This window comes from Rhinolophus hipposideros (assembly GCF_964194185.1).
Source record: "Rhinolophus hipposideros genome assembly, chromosome: 11".
NCBI lineage: Eukaryota > Metazoa > Chordata > Mammalia > Chiroptera > Rhinolophidae > Rhinolophus > Rhinolophus hipposideros.
The window spans coordinates 64,028,596-64,054,141 of record NC_138057.1 but is presented as its reverse complement, the minus strand read 5'-3'; the positions used below and the strand labels follow the sequence as shown (position 1 = coordinate 64,054,141).

The following is a 25,546-nucleotide window of genomic DNA, read 5'->3' as shown; positions in this document are numbered from 1 at the left end:
ACCATCACATTATATATATAAAATTATAGTTGGCATTCATTAATGTTTAGCTTCTGATGTACAATGCCATGATCAGGTATCCACAGTATCCCTGAGGTGGTCTCCCAAATAGGACGCATGTCCATCGGATACCCAACAAAATCTTTACAACATTATAGAATACCTTCCCCAAATTAATTTTCAAAAAAAAAACCCTGAGGCCATCTTGTGGTTACCAGCTGCTTCCAAATCCCTTCACCTTTCCCCTTATCCCCAACCCCCTCCCACACACCCATCTAACCACTCTCGGTTTTTTCTCTGCGTCCCCAAAACTGACTCTGATTAGTTCATTCACATAGTCTTTTCTTTAGATTCCATATATAAGTGAGATCATATGGTACTTGTCTTTCTCTTTCTGACTTATTTCACTTAACATAATGTTCTCTAGATCCATCCATGTTGCTGCAAATGATAAGATTTCTTTCTTCTTTATGGCTGCGTAATACTCCATTGTATAAATGTACCACAGCTTCTTAATCCAGTCATCTACCGATGGGCATTTTGGTTGTTTCCATATCTTGGCTATTGTGTAAAGTGCTGCAATAAACATAGGAGTGCATACTGATTTTTGAATTGGAGTTTTGGATTTCTCCGGGTAGATGCCTAGGAGTGGAATTACTGGATCATAGGGTAGTTCCATTTTCAGATTCCTGAGATACCTCCATACTGTTTTCCATAGTGGCTGCACTAATCTGCAGTCCCACCAACAGTGCACTAGCGTTCCCTTTTCTCCACATCCGCGCCAGCATTTGTTGTTTGTTGATTTATTGATAATAGCCATTTTGACTGGAGTGAGGTGGTATCTCATTGTGGTTTTTATTTGCATTTCTCTGATGGTTAGTGAGGTTGAGCATTTCTTCATATGTCTTCTTGCCTTCTGTATGTCCTTTTTAGAGAAATGTCTCCCCAAGTCCTCTGCCCATTTTTTAATTGGGTTGTTTGTTTTTTTGGAGTTGAGTTGAGTAAGTTTTTTATAGATTTGTGATATTAATCCCTTATCAGATATATCATTGGCAAATATCTTTTCCCATAGAGTAGGATCCCTTTTTGTTTTATTGATGGTTTCCTTTGCTGTGAAAAAACTTTTTAGTTTGATGTAATCCCACATGTTTATTTTTTCTCTTACTTCGCTCGCGCGAGGGGATATATCAGTGAAAATCTTACTCCGGGTAATGTCCATGAAGTTTCTTCCTATATTTTCTTCTAGATATTTTATGGTTTCAGATCTTACATTTAAGTCTTTAAGCCATTTTGAATTTGTTTTTGTATATGGTGTAAGGAGGTGGTCCAGCTTCATTTTCTTGCATGTGTCCGTCCAGGTTTCCCAACACCACTTATTGAACAGACTATCTTTACCCCATCGTACATTCTTGCTTCCATTGTCGTAGATTAGATGGGCATATAGGCATGGATTTACGTCTGGACTCTCTATTCTGTTCCATTGATCTATGTATCTATTTTTATGCCAGTACCATGTTGTTTTGATTACTGTAGCCTTGTAGTATAGTTTGAAATCAGGTATCGTTATACCTCCCACTTTGTTCTTATTTCTCAAGATTGCTGAGGCTATCCGGGGTCTTTTATGGTCCCATATAAATTTTAGGATTATATGTTCTATTTCTGTGAAAAACGTCGTTGGTAGTTTGATAGGAATTGCGCCAAACTTTTTATTGAAAATTTTTTGTTGCAACATAATGATCAAGCATAATAATTACTAACAAAAAGTTCTAAATTATACTTAATTTTATTCAATGTTCATGTAATATTATGATTTTTAAAATGTTTATGTATGCTAGAAGAGTTAGAAATACCATTAACTTATCTACACTTAAAAAAAAATTTTTCTGTCACTTCATTATGTACAGGACTTCAGACATTTCCATGTTCTCCTGTTTGTACAACGTAAGTAAAGATTATATCTAGAACTCAAATTGCAATTCATGTCAAGCTGTCTTTAATTAAATCTCTCCATGTAAAGGCAATTTTCAAAATACCTCTGTGGAAAAAAAAAAAATCTTAAGAGATAGAACAGTGTCTATAGTAAGCAATTGGAGGGAATATATGAGTATCCGTGTACATACTTGTTTTTATATGCATAGAATACCTTTAGGACACAAAAGAATCAGGTAATGTTGGTTGTGTCTAGTAAGGGAACTGGGTAATCTGGAAATATGGGAGCTGGTAAGTGACAGAGCCAGGTTCCTTTATACGTTTAGTATTTTGAATGTGAATATATTACCATTAAAAATAAAATAAAAACTCGAAAAATTTTAAAGATTCTGGCCCTGGAACAATCTGCTTAGGATTTTGCCACTGGATGCCCGCCTGTGGCACTGCCTCTATTTGGCACTCACTGCTGTGAAAGACTGTAGTGGGGTATTAGTTTGCTAGGACTGTTGTAATAAATATCATAGACTGGGTGGCTTAATTTTGTTTCTTCACAGTTGAATCTAGAAGTCCAAGATCAAGATATTGGCAGAGTTGGATGTATCTGAGACCCCCCTCCGTGGCTTGTAGATAGCTGTGTTTTCCCTTTGTCTTCATATGGTTTTTTCCTCCATGCATGTCTGTGTTCTAATCCTCTCTTTTTATAAGGACACTAGTCCTATTGGATTAGGGTCCATCTTAACCATCGTATCTTAACTTAATTACTTCTTTAAAGGCACCATTTGCAAATTGTCACATTCTGAAGTACTGAGAGTTAGGTCTTCAATATATGAATTTTGGGCCACAATTCAGCCATAATAAGTTAAGAGCCCTTAACTAGAACCAGATTTCCTGGTTAATATAATTAGCATGCTCATATATGTTTCATATGAACAGAGAAATAGAATACAATCAATTCGCACTTAGGAGGGAGTGGGAGGTTTGGCGGCATAGATTAAGGGGGTTGTGAATTAATGCTCTCTTCCCTACCAAGGCTAATAACTTCATAGCTATTGATGTGCTGTAATTTACACTGATTGTCATGCATACTTCCTCTCTTCTCTCCTCCCTCCAGAACCCCCAAATGCAGAAACAGACACACATCACATCACTCATTCACACACACACCAAGATTGAAGGATCTGAACTAAACTTTAGGACCTGTCACTTCCCAAGAAGGTAGAGCAGACAAAAGTTTTTCATAGTTCTGATCCTCAGCCAATAGAGTTTCCAGAATTCCTGTTTAGAATTTCTGTTTAGAAATTCTGTTTAGAATTTCGGTTTAGAAAGCAATTTTATAAAAGTTTGTGTTGAAGCTACTATTTTGTATAGTAAATACAGTAATTTTACTTAAATTATATTTTTATTTTGGGTGACTTACAGGGTTGGAGCTGGCACAGTTTATGGAAAGAAGTGCTAAAACCCTCCCAAGTCAGCCTCCTCAGGCTCCAGGGTCATTGAGGGCCATAGAGGTAGGAGTAAATTATAGGCAAGCAGGAGCAATTAAGGAGCTGACAAATTGCCAAACCTTCCTGGGGTAGGAGAAAGTAAGAATTTGAAATTTGGTCTATGGCCTCAGGTTACACATTTATAAAATAGTTAATTTTTCAGTTACTTTTGAGTGTAAAAAAAAAAAACTTAGAAAAAATACCTCTCTTAAAGCAAACTTTTATTACACAAAATGACTCAATATTATTAATGTATTAAGATTTAACTCTTCTTTTTTCAGTAATTTGCTTACTGCTGATTCATGTAATTAGCATTTTATTATGCAAATTTTATTATGCAAAGTGACTCAATATTATTAATGTATTAAGCTTTAACTCTTCTTTTTTCAGTAATTTGCTTACTGCTGAAGAATCAGCTAACGAATGCTATAGGGCGGGGCAATTAGAAAGCTGCAGAAGCTTTTTGCTTCCAGGTAAAGCTTAATTGATTTTGAATGCTAAGTAAAATATACAAAAACATACAATCAGTAGAAATATAATTGTCAGTTTTATTATTTTTATTATTATTACTGTCATTGTAAAAAGCACAGTTCCAAAATGAGAATTTCAAAATTTATACTCCTAATTTGGGGTTGATGGTTATAATGCAGATAATAATGTGAAGTAATTGTGCTACTTCAATTCCTCTGTACATTATGATTTGTCCCTATTTAGGCTAAAAGTAATGAAGTGGAAAGCTCTGTGCCACAACAATATCTAAGAAGATAGTTACCATAAAATCTAATTAAATATATTTTCTTGTTTAGACTCATTATAATGAATTAGAATTTCTGATTTAATAAATCTTACATTAAATCTTCTAAATATTATCAGATGCATTAATGTAGTAAATACTAAATAGTCAAACAAAAAAATTGGTTCATCACCTACTGAATATTGCAATAATTTTAGCTTCATGATATTTCCACAGATTGAAATAAATTTTTTATGTGACTACTATTGCTACAATATTTTGGACTTTTACAAATATTAGCATCTTGAAGATGAACTACCAGATATAACTTCAAGTTTCGCTTTTCTGAAATATGTGAAAATCGATTTCATAAGAAAATTTCAGTGGTTCTGTCTATTGTATTTTTCATCTATTTTGCCCCGTGGACTGTTTCAGGCTGTTTGTTTTATGGGTTGTTATTGTTTTTTAAGTGCCAAGAACTGAAGAGCCCAACAGTCAATACTCAGTTACAGATTTGAAAAAGATACTTTCTGTTGAAGAAGAATGCTTTGTGGTTAATCCTGTAAACCCAGAGTGGTGGAAAGAAGCAGGATTAAATCTGACAGTGACAGAATCTTTGGAACCTCTGACTACATATCTGTGTCATCATGATCTATCCTCTAAGTATATTGAAAAGGAGATACTTTTGCCTACAAAAGTGCTTCAGTTAGAAGGTAAGTACTTAATAGTAAACATCATTTGTGTGAATATTTTCAGGATGAGATGATGTTAAATACTGGCTTTACACTAGGTGATTGGAAAAATATAACTAAATTTCAGCATTCAATATTAGCTCTGGTTCTGCCAGAATTTATAACTTTAAGTTTTATAAGCCCCATTTTCTTCCTTGAAAAAATGAGAAAGTTTGACTAGCTAATCCTAAAATCTTTTTCTGTCCTAAAATTCAGCAGTTTCAGTTTTAAAATTTCTAGCCATTTTCAATTAAAGTGACTTGTTTCCTTTTATAAATGATTAATTGCCATCTCAGTTTCTGTTTACATCAGCCTAGACACAAACCAGCATTGTTATTTTTTGACTCGACAGCTGAACTTTGTTTGATAATATCTAGTAATCTCTCCTCAACAATAAAAAATCTTCCTTTGTTATTAAAAAGTTTACTCTAGCATTTTTCACTTACATAATTTAAAAAGACAAAAAAGTCTTTTGAGTTATTTTGGTTGCTATGTATGCCATTATAGTAAGTGGAACATACTTAGCTACTTAGCCTGAATTATATCTTTTTGAAGTACATACATACATATATATATATACATATATATATACACACACACACACATATATATATAGTTTCAAAATCAGTTTGTGCAATAGTTACTAAATTTAGATCTTAAAGGAGTTGGAAAAGTTTACTTTTAGTTTATTGTAAAGTAAATAAGTATAGTGAATTTTAGAAAGTACTGTGTATGTTGGGAGACTGCTCTGAAGAGAGGAATTGTTATCAGCAAGGGATGTTTCAAAGACAGAGACAAGGCTTTGGATGCGGTAGCAAAAAGGATAGATAAACAGGCTATATCAAGCAAAGGCCCACATACACACAGTCTATCCAAGACCTAGATGGTTCCCCATGGCAGAAGAGGAATTTTCAAAGCGATTAGGTTAGATTGCTACTCAAAGAAAAGGGAGAGGGGGATTTCACGGGGTCTTCAAATATCTAGAATAATGTATTAAATCTATAAAATTATGTATAGTTTTTATTATGATATGTAACTATTTCAAATTAAAGTAAAACACATAATTTACCTTGATATCCAATAAAATTATGATGATAGTTTAATTCTGAAGTTTAAAAAGTAATAACTGTATTAGGAGCCCATGGCCAAGTTGTCAGGGTAGGGGTAGCTAAGGAGAAAGTAGTAAAGGAAAATAATCAGAAAAATTGAAATAATAAACAGTTCCTATTTACCTGCTCAACATACCAAGATATCTCTAGAAAATATCTCAGAGGTTGCAAATTGGTAGTACTCATTTTCCTATTCAGCCCACATAATATTAACCTATATGGTGTTTTAGTTACCAACATTTAAAATTTGCAGGGTTACACATAAATGATCTGTATTTTGAAATTGTCTTTAAGATTCCAAAAACCAGACTCAGATTTTCATGACAACAATTGACTGAGGCTAATAGCAGTTCATCATTTTAGACCACACACACTCCAGGTCGCCATAGTTATCAGCACTCACAAATTAAGACCAGGTGTTAGTAGGCAGTCATCATTACTCTTGCACTTTTATCTTACATTTAGTATAGTTCAGAGGAAAGTAAAATGTTCCTTATACCAATATCCCTAACAAAAGCAAAAACAAAAACAAAAAAATTTCTAGACCACATTTTGGAAGGGAAAAATATAAAATGTATCGTCCCAAAGATTATGATTTAAGTACTGGCCATATGCTTCACTAATTTCCATTATTTAGCTGGCCCTATAAGCATTTTTTAATTAATTTTATATTTACATATAATAAAATGCATCCATTCTGACTACAGTTTGATGCATTTTGTCAAATGTATATACTTGTAAAACTACCACCACAATTAAGATACAGATTACTTTTATCATCAAAAGTTCTCTTGTGTCCCTTTTCATTCTGCAGTGATTCTCTCTCCATCTCACCCCTTTTCCCTACCAACCTTCACTGCTAACCCCAGGTAACCGTTCTTGTTATGGAATTTCATTTATGGAATCATACAATATGAACTCTTTTGTGTGTGGCTTCGTCCACTCAGCATAACATTTTGAGATTCACTCATGATGTTGTGTGTATCACTAGTTCATTTCTTTTTATTACTGTGGAATTTTTCATTACATGGATGTGCCACTGTTCGTTTTTCAACTCTCCTAGATTTTTTCCACTTTCTACTGTTATGAATAAAATTATTATGAATACTCTTGTACAAATCTTTTTGTAGACGTATGTTATCATTTCTCTTGAGTGAATATCTAGGAGTAGAACTACTGGGTCTTATGGTATGTGTATGTTTAACTTTATAAGAAATGACTAAATTGTTTTCCTAAGTGGTTGCACCATTGTACATTCATACCAGCAATGTGTGAGAGTTTCTGTTATTCTATATCCTTGCTATAACTTAATAATGACAGTCTTAAATTTTAGCCATGCTAATGGATCTGTTGTGATATCTCATTGTGGTTTTAATTTGTATTTTCCTGATGGCTAATGATGATAAGCATGTCTTTACATGCTCATTGGCCATTTGTATATCTTTTTTAAATATATACAGAGGGTGGCAAAAAATGTATACATATTTTAAGAAAGGAAAAAACTATTAAAATTGTAATACTCAATGTATACCGATAACAAAAGATGAATACAAGTCATGTGTATACATTTTTTGGCACACCCAGTATATATGTAAGTATAAAACAGATTTATTGAAATATAATTCACATACCATACAATGCACCTATTAAAAGTATAGCATTAAATATTTTTTGTGTATTCACAGAATTGTGTAATCATCACCACAATCAATTTTAGAACATTTATACCATCCCCAAAAAGAAATCTTGCACCGATTAGCAGTCACTCTCCATTTTCCCCAGCTATGGAACCACTAATCTTTTCTCTGTCTTTATAGATTTGCCTATTTTGGACATTTCATATAACTGAAATTATACAATATGTGGTCTTTCATAATTTCATGTTTCTTTCATGCTTCTTTCATTTAGCATGTTTTCAAGATTCATCCATGTTGCAGCTTGTGTATATCTTATATGAAGTATCATTTAAATATTTTGTCAAATTGTTAATTGGCTTTATTTTTAAATAGTAAGTTATAAGAGTTCTTTATATATTTTGGATACAGTCCTTTTTCAAGTATATGTATTGCAAGTATTTACTTTCGGTCTGTTTTTGATCCTTAGAAAAGCGTTACCTCCAAGGCTATGAGTTATTATAAGCCTAGTGGCAATAAGGCTTTCTCAAATTCTTTTTTACATGGTAACCTAGCTTCAGTAAGTGAGAAAAAGAGGTGCTGGATTTTTACTCTTTAAAAAAATTTATTATATTCAGACCAAAAATTGATTTTCAAAGCAGTAAACAAAGTATTCCTAAGGATCAAGTTATATTAATAAGAACCCACAACTAAAAGTTATCTAACACCCTAGTAGAACACTCATTTAGGCATGGAAGTCACTTGGATATTTTTATTTTCTGTTTTCAGCATGGCTAGACCACAACAGTTGTTCCTCACCTATTGCGGTTATTAATGAGGAATCTACAAATGATAATTTATCGCCTCCACAAAAAAGTCCACCTCTGGCAAAAGAAGTACCAGACCTGTGTCTTTCTGATGAAAATATCTCTGTTAAAAGTCCAACAACAGAAGAAAAAACAAAGAATGATCAAGAACTAGCTTGTAGATTAGTCCAAACTAAAGAAAATAAAGACTACTTGGAACTTGACTGCACAGTAATACCTACTGAATCATCTCCCTCTTCAAAAATTGAAAAAGCATCTTTTAAACATGATAAAAAATGGGAGAATGATTTGGACCCTTTGAGCAACTTTATTATGCTGCGAAATAAACATAAAACTTGCACCTCAAAGACTGAAATCACAGACATCGATGAAAAAGATGGTGGGTAATTCAGTAATATTTTGGCATAGATATATGATGGCTTCAAGGACTAAGTGTATAATTTGTTATACAAAGTAAAGAAATAAAGCTCTTCTGGGTGGAATATATTATTTTTCAAAGTCAAAGAAAATGTCATGATTCATGATACTTACTGTACGTATACTTACAAGATAGATACGTACAAGGTCTGACAATTAAGTTCGCAAACTTGTTGCACCGATGTTGCTAACCATTTTTTTTATATATCAGAGGGATTATTCATTATGAATTTATACCAACTGCACAAACAGTTAACCAAGTTTACTATTTGGAAGTGCTGAAAAGTCTACGTGAAAAAGTTAGATGAAAACAACCTGAGCTTTCACCAACAATTCATGGCTCTTGCATCACGACAATGCACCAGCTCACAAGGCACTGTCTCTGAGGGAGTTTTTAGCCAGTAAACAGATAACTGTATTGGAACACCCTCCCTACTCACCTGATCTGGCCCCAATGACTTCTTTCTTTACCCAAGATAAAGGAAATATTGAAAGGAAGACATTTTGATAACATTCAGGACACCAAGGGTAATACGACGACAGCTCTGAAGGCCATTCCAGAAGAAGAGTTACAAAATTGTTTTGAAGGGTGGACTAGGCACTGGCATGTGTGCATAGCTTCCCAAGGGGAGTACTTGGAAGGTGACCATAGTGATATTCAGCAATAAGTAGCAGTTTTTCTAGGATGAGTTCACGAACTTAATTGTCCAACCTTGTATATAGATATAGATGTACATATGTATTTTTCAAGAAAATTAAAAAGTGCATTTGAACTTACAAGAAAAGTCACTATTTGTAAAACTTGTTTTCTACAACTTGACTATATAGATTCATAATGTTTCTAACTTTTGTTGATCATTCTGCCAGTCTTTTTTCTCTTTTAGCTGACATTTCTATCTCAGTATTTTATCCTATATCTTAATGTAAACTTAAGAACATTTTGCCCAGTTGATTACTTATTACTCTATTTAACTTTACCAAAGAGTTTCTGTTCAAGTTGTAACTGTTTCACATTAACTGCTTTTAACCATATCAAAGATAGTATAATGTCATATCATTTCACTTCTGGTAAAAAGTTAGTGTTAACAATTGTCACCCCAATAAATTTAAAAAACAAAACACAGCCACAAAAAAAAAAGTCAGTGTTACACTCATAGAATATGTCTGACATAGTTTATGCAGATGAAATAAATACAAAAATATTTATGTGTGAGAGTTGAGCATACTTCAGTTTTACTGTTCTATATACAATTAGTGTACACAAGATCTTGACCCTGAATCAATTATGAAATAAGAAGTAAAATATATACAAAAATATTACCTTTAGTACTAATAAAGGCTAAGTTGGAGAAAGGAGCTTAGTTTGAGGGTCAAATGGCTTGCTAACTAAACACCAGAACTGGGCAGAGTTACTACCCAGTCCCAGACTACATCAAACTGGGATAGGATTCCTCCTGGTGTCAGGGGGAGCTGACTGGGAAGGATTCTTGACATAGAGAAATAAGGGTATGTGGAAAATCACAGAGAAATGAAGTAACGTAGAACAGCACGTGTTCTATTAGGTTTCGGAAACTGGACTCGGTGTTCAATCCTTATAATAATATTCAAAGTAGGTCCATTTATCCATATTTAGATATGAGGAAACTAAGGCTAATGTCAGAACTGAGATTGAAACACTGATCTGATCAAAGTTTTTTCCATTTACTACCATTCAGCTTCCTACCTAACGCAGTGTTAGGTCCATTGCCCTGAATCGTTCAACTTAATACTGATGGTGTTTCAATGAAGTTTAACAGTGGTGATCGTAATAGACAAAGCACTTAAGCAGAGCAACATTAAGTTTCTTCTGAACAATGCAAATTAATATTTTTATTAGAATTTCAAGATAAAGAAGAACATTCTTTGACTCTTCAAGAAGAAAGCCCTATTGTTTGTACTAATAAAACTCCAGAGAAAATAAATCAGGAAAGGGGAGCAGATGATGTCATTGAAATTCAAGCATCAGGTATGCTGTATGCTTTTAAGATACATTCAAATTAAGTAAATTGGAAAACTCTTTCCTGGGTATCTAGGATATACCTCATTTTCATGTAATTTTCTTCACTTGCTTCAGATATTTCCTTGTTCCACTTCTACTTTCAAGTTACTTCCAAACCAGGAATGCCCTATTCACTGCCTCTGTCCCTCCCTGTTGCCCTATTGCAGTCGACTAAGTGTTATTTCGTCCTTCATTTGAATTGCTGCTTCCCTACATTCATCAGAGAAAAACAAATAACTCAGACTCTTGTGCCCAATCTAGAAGATGATGTGTTAAGGGTTGCTCTCTCTGTTCCCTTACCCACTATCAGGGCAATATAAATAAGTTATTATTGATTTCTAAAGATTAAATTTTTTGTTCTGCTGTAAAGAAGAATATTCTTTGACTCCTAAAGAATAGCCTGCGTAAGAACATCATGCTCATTATTAAAACCAACAAATAATAGTAGTTCTTGAATATCTTTTCATTCTTTTGGTTCAATTCTTTTTATGACCTTTAGATGAATATGCAATCTTTAAATACTGATATGCTAGTGAAATCTAGAAATAATTTGTCGTTCAAATTTGTTTGGCTTAAGGTTGTAAGCTAATAGTCAAAGGAAAAGCAAAAAAATTATGTGATTCTCTTTGTATGGCTCTTCATAGTTGCCATGTTGAATTAGTTACTGAATAAATCCTTTCTAACAAACAAGATAGCCATAAAATTATACTTTTTCATGGGGGGGGGGGGGGAGTTCAGTTGTACTTGTTTATTTAGAATAAATATCCTAAAATAAGCCTGTATACAATCTCATGATTTTTTAATCAGTAAAGAATTTAGATAAGAGTTCCACAAAGCAACATGTTTAATTGGTTTGTCAAAAAGAGCACACTGTTTTTTAATTGCCTTTAATGCCTTTATTTTTGCAGATAGCCAGTGCCAAGCATACTGTCTCCTAGAAGCAGCAGCTACTCCTATCTTAATAAAACTTGGACGCCTCTGTACTCTTCCTGTTGCTAATTGGAAATTTGCCACTGTTTTTTTTGACCAAACAAGGTTCCTCTTAAAGGAACAAGAAAAAGTAATAAGTGATGCTCTTCACCAAGGTGAGTGCAAATAAAAGTCATTATTGAAAAGGGTATAAATTTATCAAATTAGTAAAAATTTAATATAGAAGATGCAGAAATTAATCATGGATGAAGGCAAAACTGTAACTCAGCATATGGCACCCACAAACAAATACTGGAGGATCAGTTAAGGAGGAAAAGGTAAAAAATATCATCTGGCATTGCTTCTTAGTGAAGCTCCACTGACATATATTATATGACAGATTTCCATTACAGAAACCAAATTAAGCCTAATAATGTTAAGATCTGCACTACCTAGTTACCTTCCAAAAGGGGTGGTGGCGGGGCGGGGGGAGGTCAAAAAATAGATTAAAGTCATTTTTTGAGTTTTGCTTCCAGTCAAGATGGAGTAACAGATATTAGATTTACCTTCCTACCAGAAATGCAGAGCGGGGAAAAATGACAAAGACAAAACACATGAAACCAGTTTTTAAGAGCCTAGACATTAAGCAATGCAAGACAGAGATTCCTGAGAAATGGGGAACAAGTGAAGTGAGCCCCACCATTTCTCTAGCTCACTGCCTTGAAAGAGTTGCCAGGCTACGGCACAGGCAGAGCCCGGTGGACAATCTGAGTTAAGGAAAAAGAACTGAAACGCCAGGGAGACCAAAGCAGCTAGAGTTCAAAGGGTAGCATATTAGACAGCAGAAAGCTTCCCACAGAGAGTCCTGGAGAACTGCAGTCTTTCTCAAGTATCCACCAGAGTGCTGATCAGAGAGTGTATGTGAGTTTGGAGAACTACCTGAAGTTTGGGAGACAAACTATCTGAAAGGGTTGAGGGAATAGTACTCTGCCTTCATACAGGGCAGAGAAGAATTCCTGTCCCCACCAGCTAGACTAGAAAAACTTGGAATTTGTGGGGTATTGAGTACAGTACTTAGGAAAGTTTTGCCTCATTAGTGGGGAATGATTATCCCAGAGACTTAGCAGTGCTCTGGACCTCGCTACCAAACCATAAAAGCAAGACCCAAAAGATCAAACTATTTCCAAGGAGCTTAACTGCATCTCAGAACAAAACTTAATAGAATTTATATGAACACAAAAATATCTAGTACCCAGAAAGGTAAAATTCACAATGTCTGTCAAAGATTATGAGGCATAATAAGAGACAGGAAAATACAATCCACAATGAGAATAATCAATCAAAATGAACTCAGAACTGACAAAGATGTTAGCATCACCAGAGAAGTACACTGAAACTTATCATCGTATCCCATAGGTTCAATAAGTTAGCGACATAAAAAAGACACAAATCAAACTTCTAGAGTCTACACTACAATGTATGAGATGAAAAATGCACTCATGGGGTTAATGACAGATTAAATATTGCAGAAGAAAAGATTAGTTGAAGGCATAGCAACAAACACTATCCAAAATAAAATCCAGATAGATAAAAGAACTTCTTTAAAAAAAGAAAAGTGGGCTGTGAAACAACTTCAAATAGCTTAGAGTACTAGTAGAGTTCTCAAAGAAGAGGCAAAAGGGGGATAAACAGAAAAAATAATTGAAGAAATAATGACTGAAAGCTTTCCAAATTTAGTGAAAACTGCAAACCCACACAAATCCAAGCAACTCAATGAACCCTAAGCACAAGAAGCATAATAAAGCTGCATCAAGGCATATCATAATCAAGTTGCTCTAAACCAGTAGTAAACAGAATTATAGGAGCAGCCAGAGTGGGGGGGGAGGAATGTTGCATAAGAGAAAAATAAGTATGACATCAGATTTCTTGTCAGAAATAATGCAAGAGAAAAGATAGTGGAGTAACATCTTCAAAAACTGAAGAAAAAACCCCATATACCTAGTTTTCTATACTACACAAAAATATAAAAACAAAGGTGAAATAAAGATGTTTTCAGACATACAAAAGCTGAAAGAATTCATCAGCTGCAGATCTACACTGTAAGAAATGTTCTAATAAGGACATAAGAAAAATGATATCAAATCTGGTTTCTCTGTTCTGTTCTCATCCCTTCCAGGTCATGATTGACTTCTTTTCATCCATAATTGATTCTCCTGTTGCCTCTTGATTCCCAATAACTACTAAACATTTGCCTTATCTTTACTGATTAGGTCAGCAATTTTCAAATGTTTTAGCAGAACTCTGTTCAAATAAATATTTCATGGGATCCCACTATATAAAACAGAGAAAAGTCGAGCTTCTCTTGTTAAACTGGAGCCATAGGTCCTGTCTTCTTGGTCTCACTTTTGCACACATTAAAATCCAATCTATCATTGTCAAAAAGCTCTGGAACTACACGGACACATTAATTGGACAATTGGCCTGTCTGTGAATACAGCTCTTGCTTGAGTCATATCTTTGGACAAAGTATTTCCAGGTGTCCACCTCCATTTTAAGCTATAGCTTTATGTTCTGATCCTCCACCTTTATTTTAACCAATTGGCAAGTCATGAGTTTAATTTTCTTCTTGTTTCTCAACTGGGAGTCACTGACCTTTTTTCCCATCAAGAGAAGAAAAAATTGAATATTCTTTGGAAGCAATAAGAGTATGAGCTCTAAGGTTGGCTGTCTGGGATTGAATGTCAGCTCCACCATTTATTCACAAATTGACCTGGGAGAGTTACTTAACCTCATTAAGACTATTTCCTCATCCATAAAAGGATCATAATTAAACTCTCCTAATAGAGTTATTGTTATAGATTCAATGAAATAACCAGCTTATATACAGCCTGGCATATAGTAAGCACTCAATAAATGTTAGCTATTATTATTAAGCATTCAGATACATAGTCTAAAATTCTAATGTATATCCTGTCTTTAAATATGTTTTTGCTTACTTAGGTATGAATGATGAAAAAGAAATGACGTTCAAGCATGCCGCTCTCTTACACCTTCTGGTAACAAGTAGAGATGTCCTTCTAACGTGTAACTTGGACACAGCACTGGGTTGGTGGGGAAAATTTTTAATTTTCCTTTTCTTCCTATGAAATATGTCATCTGAAATAACTTTTACTTTTCTGAAAAAGATGCACCTTATAAGAAACTATGTAACTTCTTTTACTTCCATATTAAACATTATATACATTTTGACATAATTATAATGGAATATATATATTTTATTCTGCTGATATTCATTAAAAGAAATTAACTGTAACAACTAACAACTACCATCACCTAGAAAAATAGGTTTCGGATTTTCTAATCTAGGCCTGAATTAGAGTCCTGATGAACTTAAGCAGATTTGATTGTATAATCATTCCAGGCACTAATTTTTACTATAAGAAGACATTTCCCCATATGTATTTTAGGTCCTCATTGAATGTTGTGGCTTTGAATCTTTGCTAGATAAAATATAACTCAATTATTAGTAGTAAGATTTTTTTGCAATTTCTTTTTGCGTTGTGTGTGTAAGTTAGGAAATGAACTACCGTATTTTGCTGTGTATAATGCAGTTTTTTGCCCAAATTTACGAGGGAAAAATAAGGATGCGCATTATACATGGGTTGTACTAATTCCACATCTATATAAATGTTTTTAATTCTTTTATTTATGGTTATGAGTTAAAAGTGTAACTCTAGAAATCAATAACGATATCCATATGCAAAATAATACCTTGGAAAATAATAATCAGTTTTGTTGAACTTATGACAAACTTGCAACAACGAAGAGTTCTTGGCCTTCTATGATGCATAAATATCGTAAATTTGTTACCGGTACATAAAATTTCTTGTACCTTGTATCTGTGCTTGTGTTTTGTAATTATTTGTTCCATAAAATTTCTTGTACCGTAATAATTAAAAAATAAATGTTGAAATTCCTTTATAATACAAAAAATAAGTACCTAAATGTAAACGAATAAAAATTTGAATTAAAAAATATAAAATAAAAGACTTTTTTCTTGAAAGTTTGGGTCAAAAACAGAAGTGCGCATTATACACAGGAGTCCATTATACGTGGCAAAATGCAGTACTTAGTAATAACAATAAAACTCTTTTGAATGTATTGGAAATTTGTAAGATTTTGGAACTTTTTTCTAACCTATGAAAATCATTAAATTATGTCTTATTACATTACTGCTTTAGGCCCCTATTGCAGGATTATTTAAACTTGTTTAGAAATAGTATGCTTATAGGATTATGTTTTATAATTTAGAGTTTCTAAAACCTATATAAAATATAAAGTGAAAATAATTTTTCTCTGATCTATCACCCACACATTTTCTCTTATCTATGACATAGACAAATATTATTTAATCCAAATTTTTGATAAGTATTGAGCAGCAGTGAGTTTCAATTTTACTCCCTCTGAAGCATGGGAGTTGTAATACTTGGCTAAGTACTATATTAGATTATCTGTCCCAGTACGTATTATAACTAAGTTACCGCCGCTCTTAGAAAGCCCAGCATGGTGTCTTTCCTTTCTTCTCCAATTGAACCACTTGGGTGTTGATGCCGGATCAGGTTGTCTTATGTCCATCTTCAGACAAATAAGCATTAGGAGCTCTAGCCCTGAGTTTACAGTACCTGGAACTAGAATAAGGGTTCAGTGTCACATGCCCTTCTATTTAGTCACCTGTCTTCATTAGACTCTCAGACTTCCATAAAAGATGGTAAGACCTACCAATAGCTAGGCTGACTATTAAAGCATAATAATAAGGCAGAATATTAGAATCTAGAATATCTGAACTTTGAGCGTTGCAGAGAGAGTATAATTGTGACTCAGTACTGCTCAGTACTTATCAAAACCTTGAATTAGAGAAACAATATTTATGGAGAATCGCTTGAAGTATATTCACCTTTAAGTACCCTACAATTTACCCTAGATTAAGTGAGACCATTGAGGGGACTGAATTGTTTTGCCTCTCAAAGAAATGCATTTACTAAATCAAACTTTGGCATTACTATTTGGCTACCTTGAAGAATACTATAAAAGTAAAATCCGTGTTGGAAAACTAACATCTTAAGCCCTACGTACCAAGCCATAATGAATAACCTAGCTACCTTGGACATTTTCAGTGGAGGGCTTTCTCACTCCTCTGAATCTCTCGAAATCAAAGAGCAAGTTAGGTTGTCCTCCTTTCTCTCTCTCTCTATAGTGGCAGAAGAAGAAAGATTCATGGGGGTCTACCTGCTTGCTTTGTTCCCTTGCAGAATTTTATTTTTTCCCAGCTTCCAGTTTGCTACCCCTTCCAAGCTAGCAAACTGGAATTTTCCAGGTTACAGGTATAGAGTTTCACTTCTGGGCTCAATCAGAAATAAAATCAATATTGTATAATGAATGGGTGCTGTAATGAGATACATAGTAATGGCACAAAGGATGGAGACTGCTACCCTTGAGCTGAATATTTTTTAAAAAATAAGGAGTTTGCCAAGTAAGTAAAGTATGCAAGGATATTATTGGCAGCATTAAGAGCCCAGATAAATGACCTAATGGTGTGCTGCAAACACTTCCGTGGGCTAAATTGAATAGTCCAAGGTAGAAAGCAGTAAGAAAGTAAGAAAGCCTGAAGAAGTAAGAAAGAGCCAAATCATGAAGAGCCTCTTAAGCTACACAGAAGAGTTTAGACCTTCTTCTGTAGATGACAGAGACCCATTGAAACTGAGATGCGAATAGATTAGGTTTGTCTTTCAGAAGGTTAAGTCTAATGACAGTGAGGAGAATCAGAGGGAGGTTTGGCCATTAGGAGACCGAAAGAACATAAGTCAATCTCTAAATAGCCCATCAGTTTAGCAGTAATAATATATTAGAATTAAGATGTATATAAATCTGAAATAGACATTTAAAATTTTCTATTTATTATTTCATTTATTGCCCAAACATTCATTTAACACCTGATCTACGTAAATTACTATGCCAGGTGTTCTACTTCAATAATTCACAAAACTCACTGTGCAGTAGAATCACTGGGAGAGCATTTTAAACATAGAAATCCCTGGGACACAACCTAGATTTGCTGAATGTGGACCTTCAAGCATAGGTCTCAGGATTCTGTGCATTAAAATTGCTCTTAGTGAGTCAGAATTTAAGCACTACTGTTTTGGCAACTATACATATTAATTATGCATAAATATCATGGATTATATTCCGAGCGCTTATAAACTAATGAGGTTAAGTCGTATATACAGATAACCAGAAATCAAGTACAAAAGCCGTATAGATAAAATACCAAGAAAGTGCCAATGAAGTGGCATTTCCACAGGACTGGCATGTAAGTGTAGATCCTGGGTTTAGGAAGAACACAATAGCATTCAGCAAGCCAGAAGGCAGGAAAGGATGGAATATATTCAGATATGGAGAGTATATCCATGTTATATTGGTGTTACGTAGCTTAAAAAGAGATACTTGGCACATATTTTTCAGCTTCATTCAATTTTAAGGTTTCCATCAGTCAATAACTTAGATCAAAATCAGAAAAGGATTAAAGGAAACTTTAACCCGTCTCTATTATGACTCTTACTTCCTTTCAGGTTTTTACCATGGAGTTTCTCAAAGAACAGAAAGTCATGCTTTGTTTTTCTACTTTCATTTTTAACAGGATATTTGTCAAATGCAAAAGATGTCTACAAAAGTATTTTAGGCTCCTACTTGGATGACATTTGGAGACAGCTGAAGATTGTACAGTTTATTAGGGAAAAAAAGCCCGAAACCAACTACAGGATACAAGAATTGCAATGTCAGATATTAAACTGGATGCAAAGTGAACAGCAAATTAAGGTAAGTACTGGAATAAAGCAGATAACAGTAATTAGCTTAAATAAGAATTGGATGTAAGATACATTTTTGCATTTAACTTAGTCTAATAGTCTATACTATTTGGTCCAGTTTTACAGTTTTAAAACCAAACTGTTTTACTACAGTTTTCTTCTTAAGTAAATTAACAAAACAAAATCAGACCCAGAGAAACTATGATTTGCATCATTAGCCACATGTCTTGAATTTTAAAATATTACACTTTAACTTTTATTATACACAATTTTCTATGGATTGCTTCTCCAAATCTCAAAAATTTTGTCTGGCACTTGTAAGTTCATGAACACATACACAATAATAGAACTACAATATTTTATTTGTATATAATTGAGCCAGAATCTCATCTTACATGATTTTACCAAAAAAGCACTTAGTTCATGCCTTGGATTATACTGGAAATTTTTGCCCACCTTACCTCAAGTATATGAAAATTGCAATAAGTATTTAAGAGAAAATACTTTAAAAAATCTTTTCAAGCAGAATAGCACTTCAAATGCTTTACACTAAATCAGATTAAAAATCGACCTTTTTCTTCTTTTTCCTCTCTGTCCCTCCTATTTTTTTATCCCCAACTTTATGGTATTGGTAACTTGTTTAAGTCATTAAAATAAATTAAAACAATCAGTACAAAACTTAAAGTTGAAATTGTCCCTACCTCCACCTCCCCAATAAAACTGTAATATCATTAGGAAAATATAGCAGCAAATCATTGGTTTTCTCCAACAAATTCACACTTGTCTGGGTTGAATTTAACACTAACAATACAGGCAGAGATTAGTTATGTTTAAATAGAGATGACCTGTGCGGGAATACTTAAAGAATACTAAGAATGCCCTACTGGAAATTATTTTCCTCATTAATACTTGGTCTTACCAGAATTTCTTCCTTTGTTTTTAAGCATGACATCTTTTACAACATAAATATTTACTTTGTAATCTTATTGTCATTAGTTTCATGTTAACCAATTAAGTTTGTTGTTTTGTCACTATAGCAAAACTGAAGAAGAATAGTCATTCAGATATACATATATGTGAAATTCTTATTTTTGATCAGGTGCTGATTATAATAAGAATGGACTCAGATGGTGAAACACCTTTGCTCATTGAAACCCTTAACAAAATGGAAGGTAGGGAGTTTTAAATTAGGCTTCATTTGATAACATGTTTGAACATATAAAAATGTACTGATTTAATCAAGTTTTAAAATTAAGATATCATTAACGTACAATAAAATTCACCCATTAAAAGTAAATAACTCAGTGGGATCTAACTAGTTTTTAAATCAACCTGGATTATAAGTCTGCAATGTAAATATATTATAATGTACTTAAATATACATTAAATGTACTTATATGTACATTATTATTATCAATTGACACTTTCCATTGAATGTCTACTAGTTGCTAAATAATACTGACTACTTACAACAGCTCTATGAACAGGTTTTATTAACTGTTTTACAAATAAAGAAATTAAAGTTCATAAAAGTGATATAGCATGCCAGACCTCCCCAGTAGTAAGTGAGGGAATCAGAATTTGAAACTAGGTCTCTCTTGTTCCACTGTCATTCTTCAGTTCAGTTCATTCTTCTACCCCTCTGCCAGCTCTTTCTGCCTTCATTGTAGAACCCATTGCTAATATGAAAACTTCTTCCCTTCCTTGTCTTAAGTGAAACCCAATTTTCCCCAGATGATACTGCTTCTCCTATATTTCTCTCATATAGAAACTGATAATTTTCACTAGATAGATAGACATAGATGATTGATAGATGATAGATACAAACAGATGGATAGATACATCTTATGGGGATGAGAAGGCCATTTCTTGCCTTCCATTATCTTTTCCAAAACATTATTCCTCTATCCTTTGAGACTGTGCCACATTGTCATACCATTCTCTACCACTCCATATTGCCGTAATCTAGTAACCACCTGAACATTCACCATCATCCATGGACTATCGCGCACCTAGCTCATGGTATTCTCTTCCACTTCTAGTCCTGCCATTATCCTTGGTGTCTTTAACGGGAATGATTCATTCAACACCCTGACCTTATAGTTTCATTGGGCTCCACAACAAAAATGATACTCACGTCTTGGCCATGCCATTGACCTTGTGATAATGCAAAACTATCTTACCTCTGAATTTTAAATTCTGGTACATTGCTCTCTGTTTATAGCTACCTCTAGCTCTTTCATGATCTTTGGCACCTTAGAGATCTCTAATATGTCAACTCCTTTTTGTTTCATTTTTTTTTCTTTTTCTAGATTTGGTGATGTGACTGTCACTTTAATCAGTCTTGTCCTATACCACCTTTCATTTAAACCTCAACTCTGAATCACTCGAAACATTTGACCTCTCTATTCCTATACCTGAGCTGCTGAGCATTATTGAAGAAAGTTAAATAGATTGCTACCACTACAAACTCATGTTCTCTGAACTTATGTGGGATTTTAATGCCTCTTACTAGTCTTTCTATATGTTCTTAGTCCCCGTTTCTTTCCTCCTAATGGCTATAACACAAATTCCTACCATGCCACTCATTCCCTCGTTTTTAGAAGAGAATTATGCCTCCTTATGTTCATTAATCAGATTCCCTCTCAACTATACTTACCAAACGTACCTTCAGTTATTCTATTCTTTTATCTTTCTTTTCCTCCTTTCTCTATAGAGAAAATTAATATCCTTCCTTCAGAAACCAATCTTTCACTTGTGCATTGGATCCCGTCTCTTCCTACAGTCTCAAATACTTTTCCATCAGTTATTTCCTAGCCCAACCTTCCTAATGACTCTTCCCCTTACTCTTTAAGCCCTCCAGTCTTAAAAATAAAATAAAATACCACCCTCAATTTATGCCACCCTTTGTTTAACTATTTCTCTACCCTCTATAAACTGCATCTATTGCCATGTTCCAAAATATTTCTTTGCTTTAACCATACCAAACTACTTATTGTGTTGTTTTATATCTCCAAGCTTTTACACATCCTATTCCTGCTATCATAATACTCTTCTCCCTTCCTTAGGAAACTAACTCCTACACATCCTTTAAAAATTAGTTAAAACATTTGTTCGAAAAGCATCGATTTGAATGATTTTCCTCTGTGCACTCAGGGTATTATGTGCATACTTACCATCCTGGGCTATAATAACCGATTCTGTTAATTCTTTTCCTCACTAAAATGTCAGCTTCTGGAGGATAAGGGCCATGCCCTAATTTGTATTCCCAGCATCCACAAAAATGCCTGGAACATGGAAGTCACTTAATAAAGATTTACTGAATGAATGAGCAAATAATGAATGCCTCCCTATATACCTAGTATAGACTGAGACTAACAAAAAACATTGAACTGAAGTATATGCAGATATTACAATAAATATCTGTTTATCAGTGTAGTTAGTAAACTATTACATTATAGTAATGTAAGAATAGAAAACTTTTTCAAGCAGAGCCTTAAAAGATGCTGTTTCTTGATGACATTATCATGTGCCTCCAGTCCAAATTTGCAAGGCAGTGTCTTATTATTTCACTTAGTTTTCCACAACTGGGGAGACGAGTTCATATTCACCAACTTCACAAGATCCTTACTAGTACCAAAAAGTCAGAACAATAGTTAAGAGTTGTGGGGCTGAACCTGCCACAGTTGTCTGGAATCAGGGTAATTGGAAACATTTTTTAAAATGCTGAGCAAAGTTAACATTATAAAACAAAGGGGTTTGGGTAACCAAATGAACATTTTTGTGAAGAAGCTGAGAAAATATTACTGCCCCACAAAGAACCCTTAAACCTACCTAATGGGGCACCTTGTCCTTTGATGTCACTTAAGATGTAGTGACCAATTATTACTGTATATATTTAGCTTTTTCCATAGGCTTCATGCGGAACATCCCTATTTCTTTTAGCATTTGGGATTATAACATCACTACTCTATTTTATTTCAACAAGGTATACTGACACAAAAATATTGACTTTATACATTGAAAACTGTTTTTACTTTCTCTTCTAACTGGCAACTATCCTCTGTATCTAGGAGCTAGGCCTGTTTTTTCTGTCTTGGGTTAGAAAGAAAAATACGTGGTTCCACCATCCTATGTGCTTGCAAAATCCTAGTAATGCACTCAGCAAGTAATCTGCTTTGGAATCATAGCTAATACAAATCATTTAAGGAGATTAAGTTTTAAATAATATGACCTTGTAAATTATAAAAGAGAAATCATACTCCCTCCCTTCTTATTGCTACCCAAACTATTGTCATACGAATTCAAGTAAACGTGAAATTATTAAGGATTACTTTGTCATTATTACATCACACCTCCGTAAACCTTATAGTTGACAAAGTATGCTAATAGAATGTAGAATTTATTTTAACTAGAATTAGCTATTCTTAAATTAATTATGTCTACCAAAAAGAAACTGTATACGTGGGTACAGAATTTTTGGAAGTTTATTATAGTTTGTTAAAAAATTAATAACGTGAAATTTAAATTGAAATGCAGTCTCTTGATGTTTAGTTATGTACTTAAATTTTTTACTAGAGGAAAAAAGGTAAAATCTATCATGATTTTTAACAAGATAAAATTAACTGCACAGAATTGGTGTTTAATTTCACTACTTTAAAATTAACTTTTTGATCTACTTTATTATTTTACATAATAAATTCAGAATTTCCATGCTTATATACCCTCAACATACACATACACCAAAAATATTGCCCATGGTTTAAACTGATACCCTAGACTTAGAAAAATAATCCCCCCAAATTGTATTTTAAGCAGTTTTCTTGAGTTCCTTGTTCAAAGATCTTTAATTCATTTTTGTGGTAGTGAAATACATGACACACCTAAAAAATACATATGAACAAAACAGTAAAAACTCTTTCTTGTATTACTCTTTTCCAACAGGTTTAACATTGACTGTCTTACATTCAAACACAAGAAAAGATTTTCTGGAATCTGAAGGTGTTTTAAATGGGTAAAAATGTATTTTTTCATCAATGCGGAGCAAACATACTAGTTGCACAGGAAAAGCACAATTTCTCCTAGAATTTAACTTTCAAAAAAGGTTTAATAAAATCTGAAATTAAAAAAAAATCTGAAATTAATCAATGTATCCACCCTTTTTCTGAAAATTTTTTACATAGGGCACTTTGATTCAGTTCATTGCCTTGTGTTACATATTGTTGTACAGAATTTTAGTCCAATCTTGCTTTATTATCCCCAAATTATCATTATTATTGCTACTGTTAGTACAGGAAGTGCTTTTTTTTCTCAGCGTTGTTTCTTGTATCTCCTTCTTTTGTTTTGGGAAGTACATCTTTTATAAATCATTTCAGTGAGGGCCTACTAATAATAAATTTAGTGTTGATTTGTCTAAACATTTCAGATTGCCTTATTTTATGTAGAAATTATTTATTTCTAACATTGGGATCTAAACAATAAAATGAGAAGATGTAAATCAAATAGAAGTCCATAAAAGCTAGACATAATACCTTTTAACTTCTGTCTATCTGGATTGCTCTGGATAGAAAGCAGCAGAGTGTTTTGATTAGTAAATACTATGTTACACAAAATTTGAAGAGGGTAAAGATAAATTTGTGGTATTTAAGTATCCATCTTTTTTTGTTGTTAAATCACTTATGAAGCCCATTGAGGGGAAAAAAGAACCCCATTTCACAATTGTCAGGAAATAATCTATTACATAGATTCTCAAAGATTAAAATGTCACATTTGTAAGAAAATGAGATTGATTTATCATGGTGATTTGTCTCATATTGATAGGACTCAGGTAATAAGATTAGGGTCCCATGCATTTGAGAATGTGAAGTTGTCCACAGTATGACCATCAAAAAGAAAGATAAAAAGAGATTAACACTATCGGAGAACAAATCAACAGTAAATACACCAGTGTTTTTCCAAGATAAGTAGGCATGGATTAGAGAAGAATAAAAGAAGCCAAAAACACTTCTTTTAGCATTCTAAGTAAATAATGATACAAATATAATTCTATTTTCTTGGCTTTCTTTTGTCTTCAGAGAAAGTTCCTGTGTAGTTGTACATAATCGGTATATTGGACCAGATTTCCCCTGGAGTAATTTCTCATTTGTGGTGGAATACAACTATTTAGAAAACTCTTGTTGGACCAAACACTGTGAAAAATTGAATATTCCATACATGGCCTTTAAAGTGATTCTTCCAGACACAGTTTTAAAGAGTAAGAATATAAATTAAAATCCTTTTTTTGTTCTATTAGAATGAAAAATTTCTGTTTCTGATCTATGGAAAGACAGTAAGCTTGAGTTCAAGCTCTAACCTTACCACTGTGTGACCTTGAGCCAGTCCTTTAACTATCTCATACCTTATATTCCTCATTTGTAAAGTAAGCCTTACTGATTATATTTATCTTCATCCCTTTTACTTCTAAATTACTTATAATAGCACAATTTTATTACAATTATGTCTAATATTAATCCGATACCTTTATTCAATAGTATTTTACTGAATTTTAGAGAAAAATTATGTAATAGTATGTTGATTGATTCAGAAAACTTTTTCCTTTCCTTTTTTTTTAAATTGAGTGTATTTGTGTGAGTATAAACAAGAAAATATGTAGAAAAAAGTGTGGAAGTATGTATTAAACTTTGTTTTTAGTATGTAGTAGTTTTGGTAAAATCTGTTAACTCAGTTTTATTTCTAGGTAGTAGGATAACATATAGTTTTTATTTTATTCTTCAGATCTTTCTTTATTCTAATTTCTGATTTTTCACAATGAATGTGTTTTATTTTTATACTACTCCTTGAACATACACCTGTTATTCTCATGTTTAATTAAGAAATAGAAAGAGCTGGGGAAT

General features: G+C 33.3%; 1 protein-coding gene across 1 annotated transcript in view; it reads left to right on the top strand.

Moving 5' to 3' along the window:
* The window catches only part of SHOC1 (shortage in chiasmata 1), a gene marked incomplete at both ends in the record, with an annotated part of 59,229 nt that overhangs the window by 19,599 nt on the left and 14,084 nt on the right, over positions 1 to 25,546 (top strand). The window contains 11 exons of the mRNA XM_081065393.1: positions 1,836 to 1,941; positions 3,804 to 3,886; positions 4,617 to 4,859; positions 8,389 to 8,805; positions 10,729 to 10,848; positions 11,790 to 11,966; positions 14,791 to 14,895; positions 18,485 to 18,663; positions 19,753 to 19,825; positions 23,598 to 23,667; positions 24,728 to 24,906. Coding sequence (XP_080921519.1) covers positions 1,836 to 1,941; positions 3,804 to 3,886; positions 4,617 to 4,859; positions 8,389 to 8,805; positions 10,729 to 10,848; positions 11,790 to 11,966; positions 14,791 to 14,895; positions 18,485 to 18,663; positions 19,753 to 19,825; positions 23,598 to 23,667; positions 24,728 to 24,906 — 1,752 coding nt within the window. The remainder of the gene's footprint in view (positions 1 to 1,835; positions 1,942 to 3,803; positions 3,887 to 4,616; positions 4,860 to 8,388; positions 8,806 to 10,728; positions 10,849 to 11,789; positions 11,967 to 14,790; positions 14,896 to 18,484; positions 18,664 to 19,752; positions 19,826 to 23,597; positions 23,668 to 24,727; positions 24,907 to 25,546) is intronic.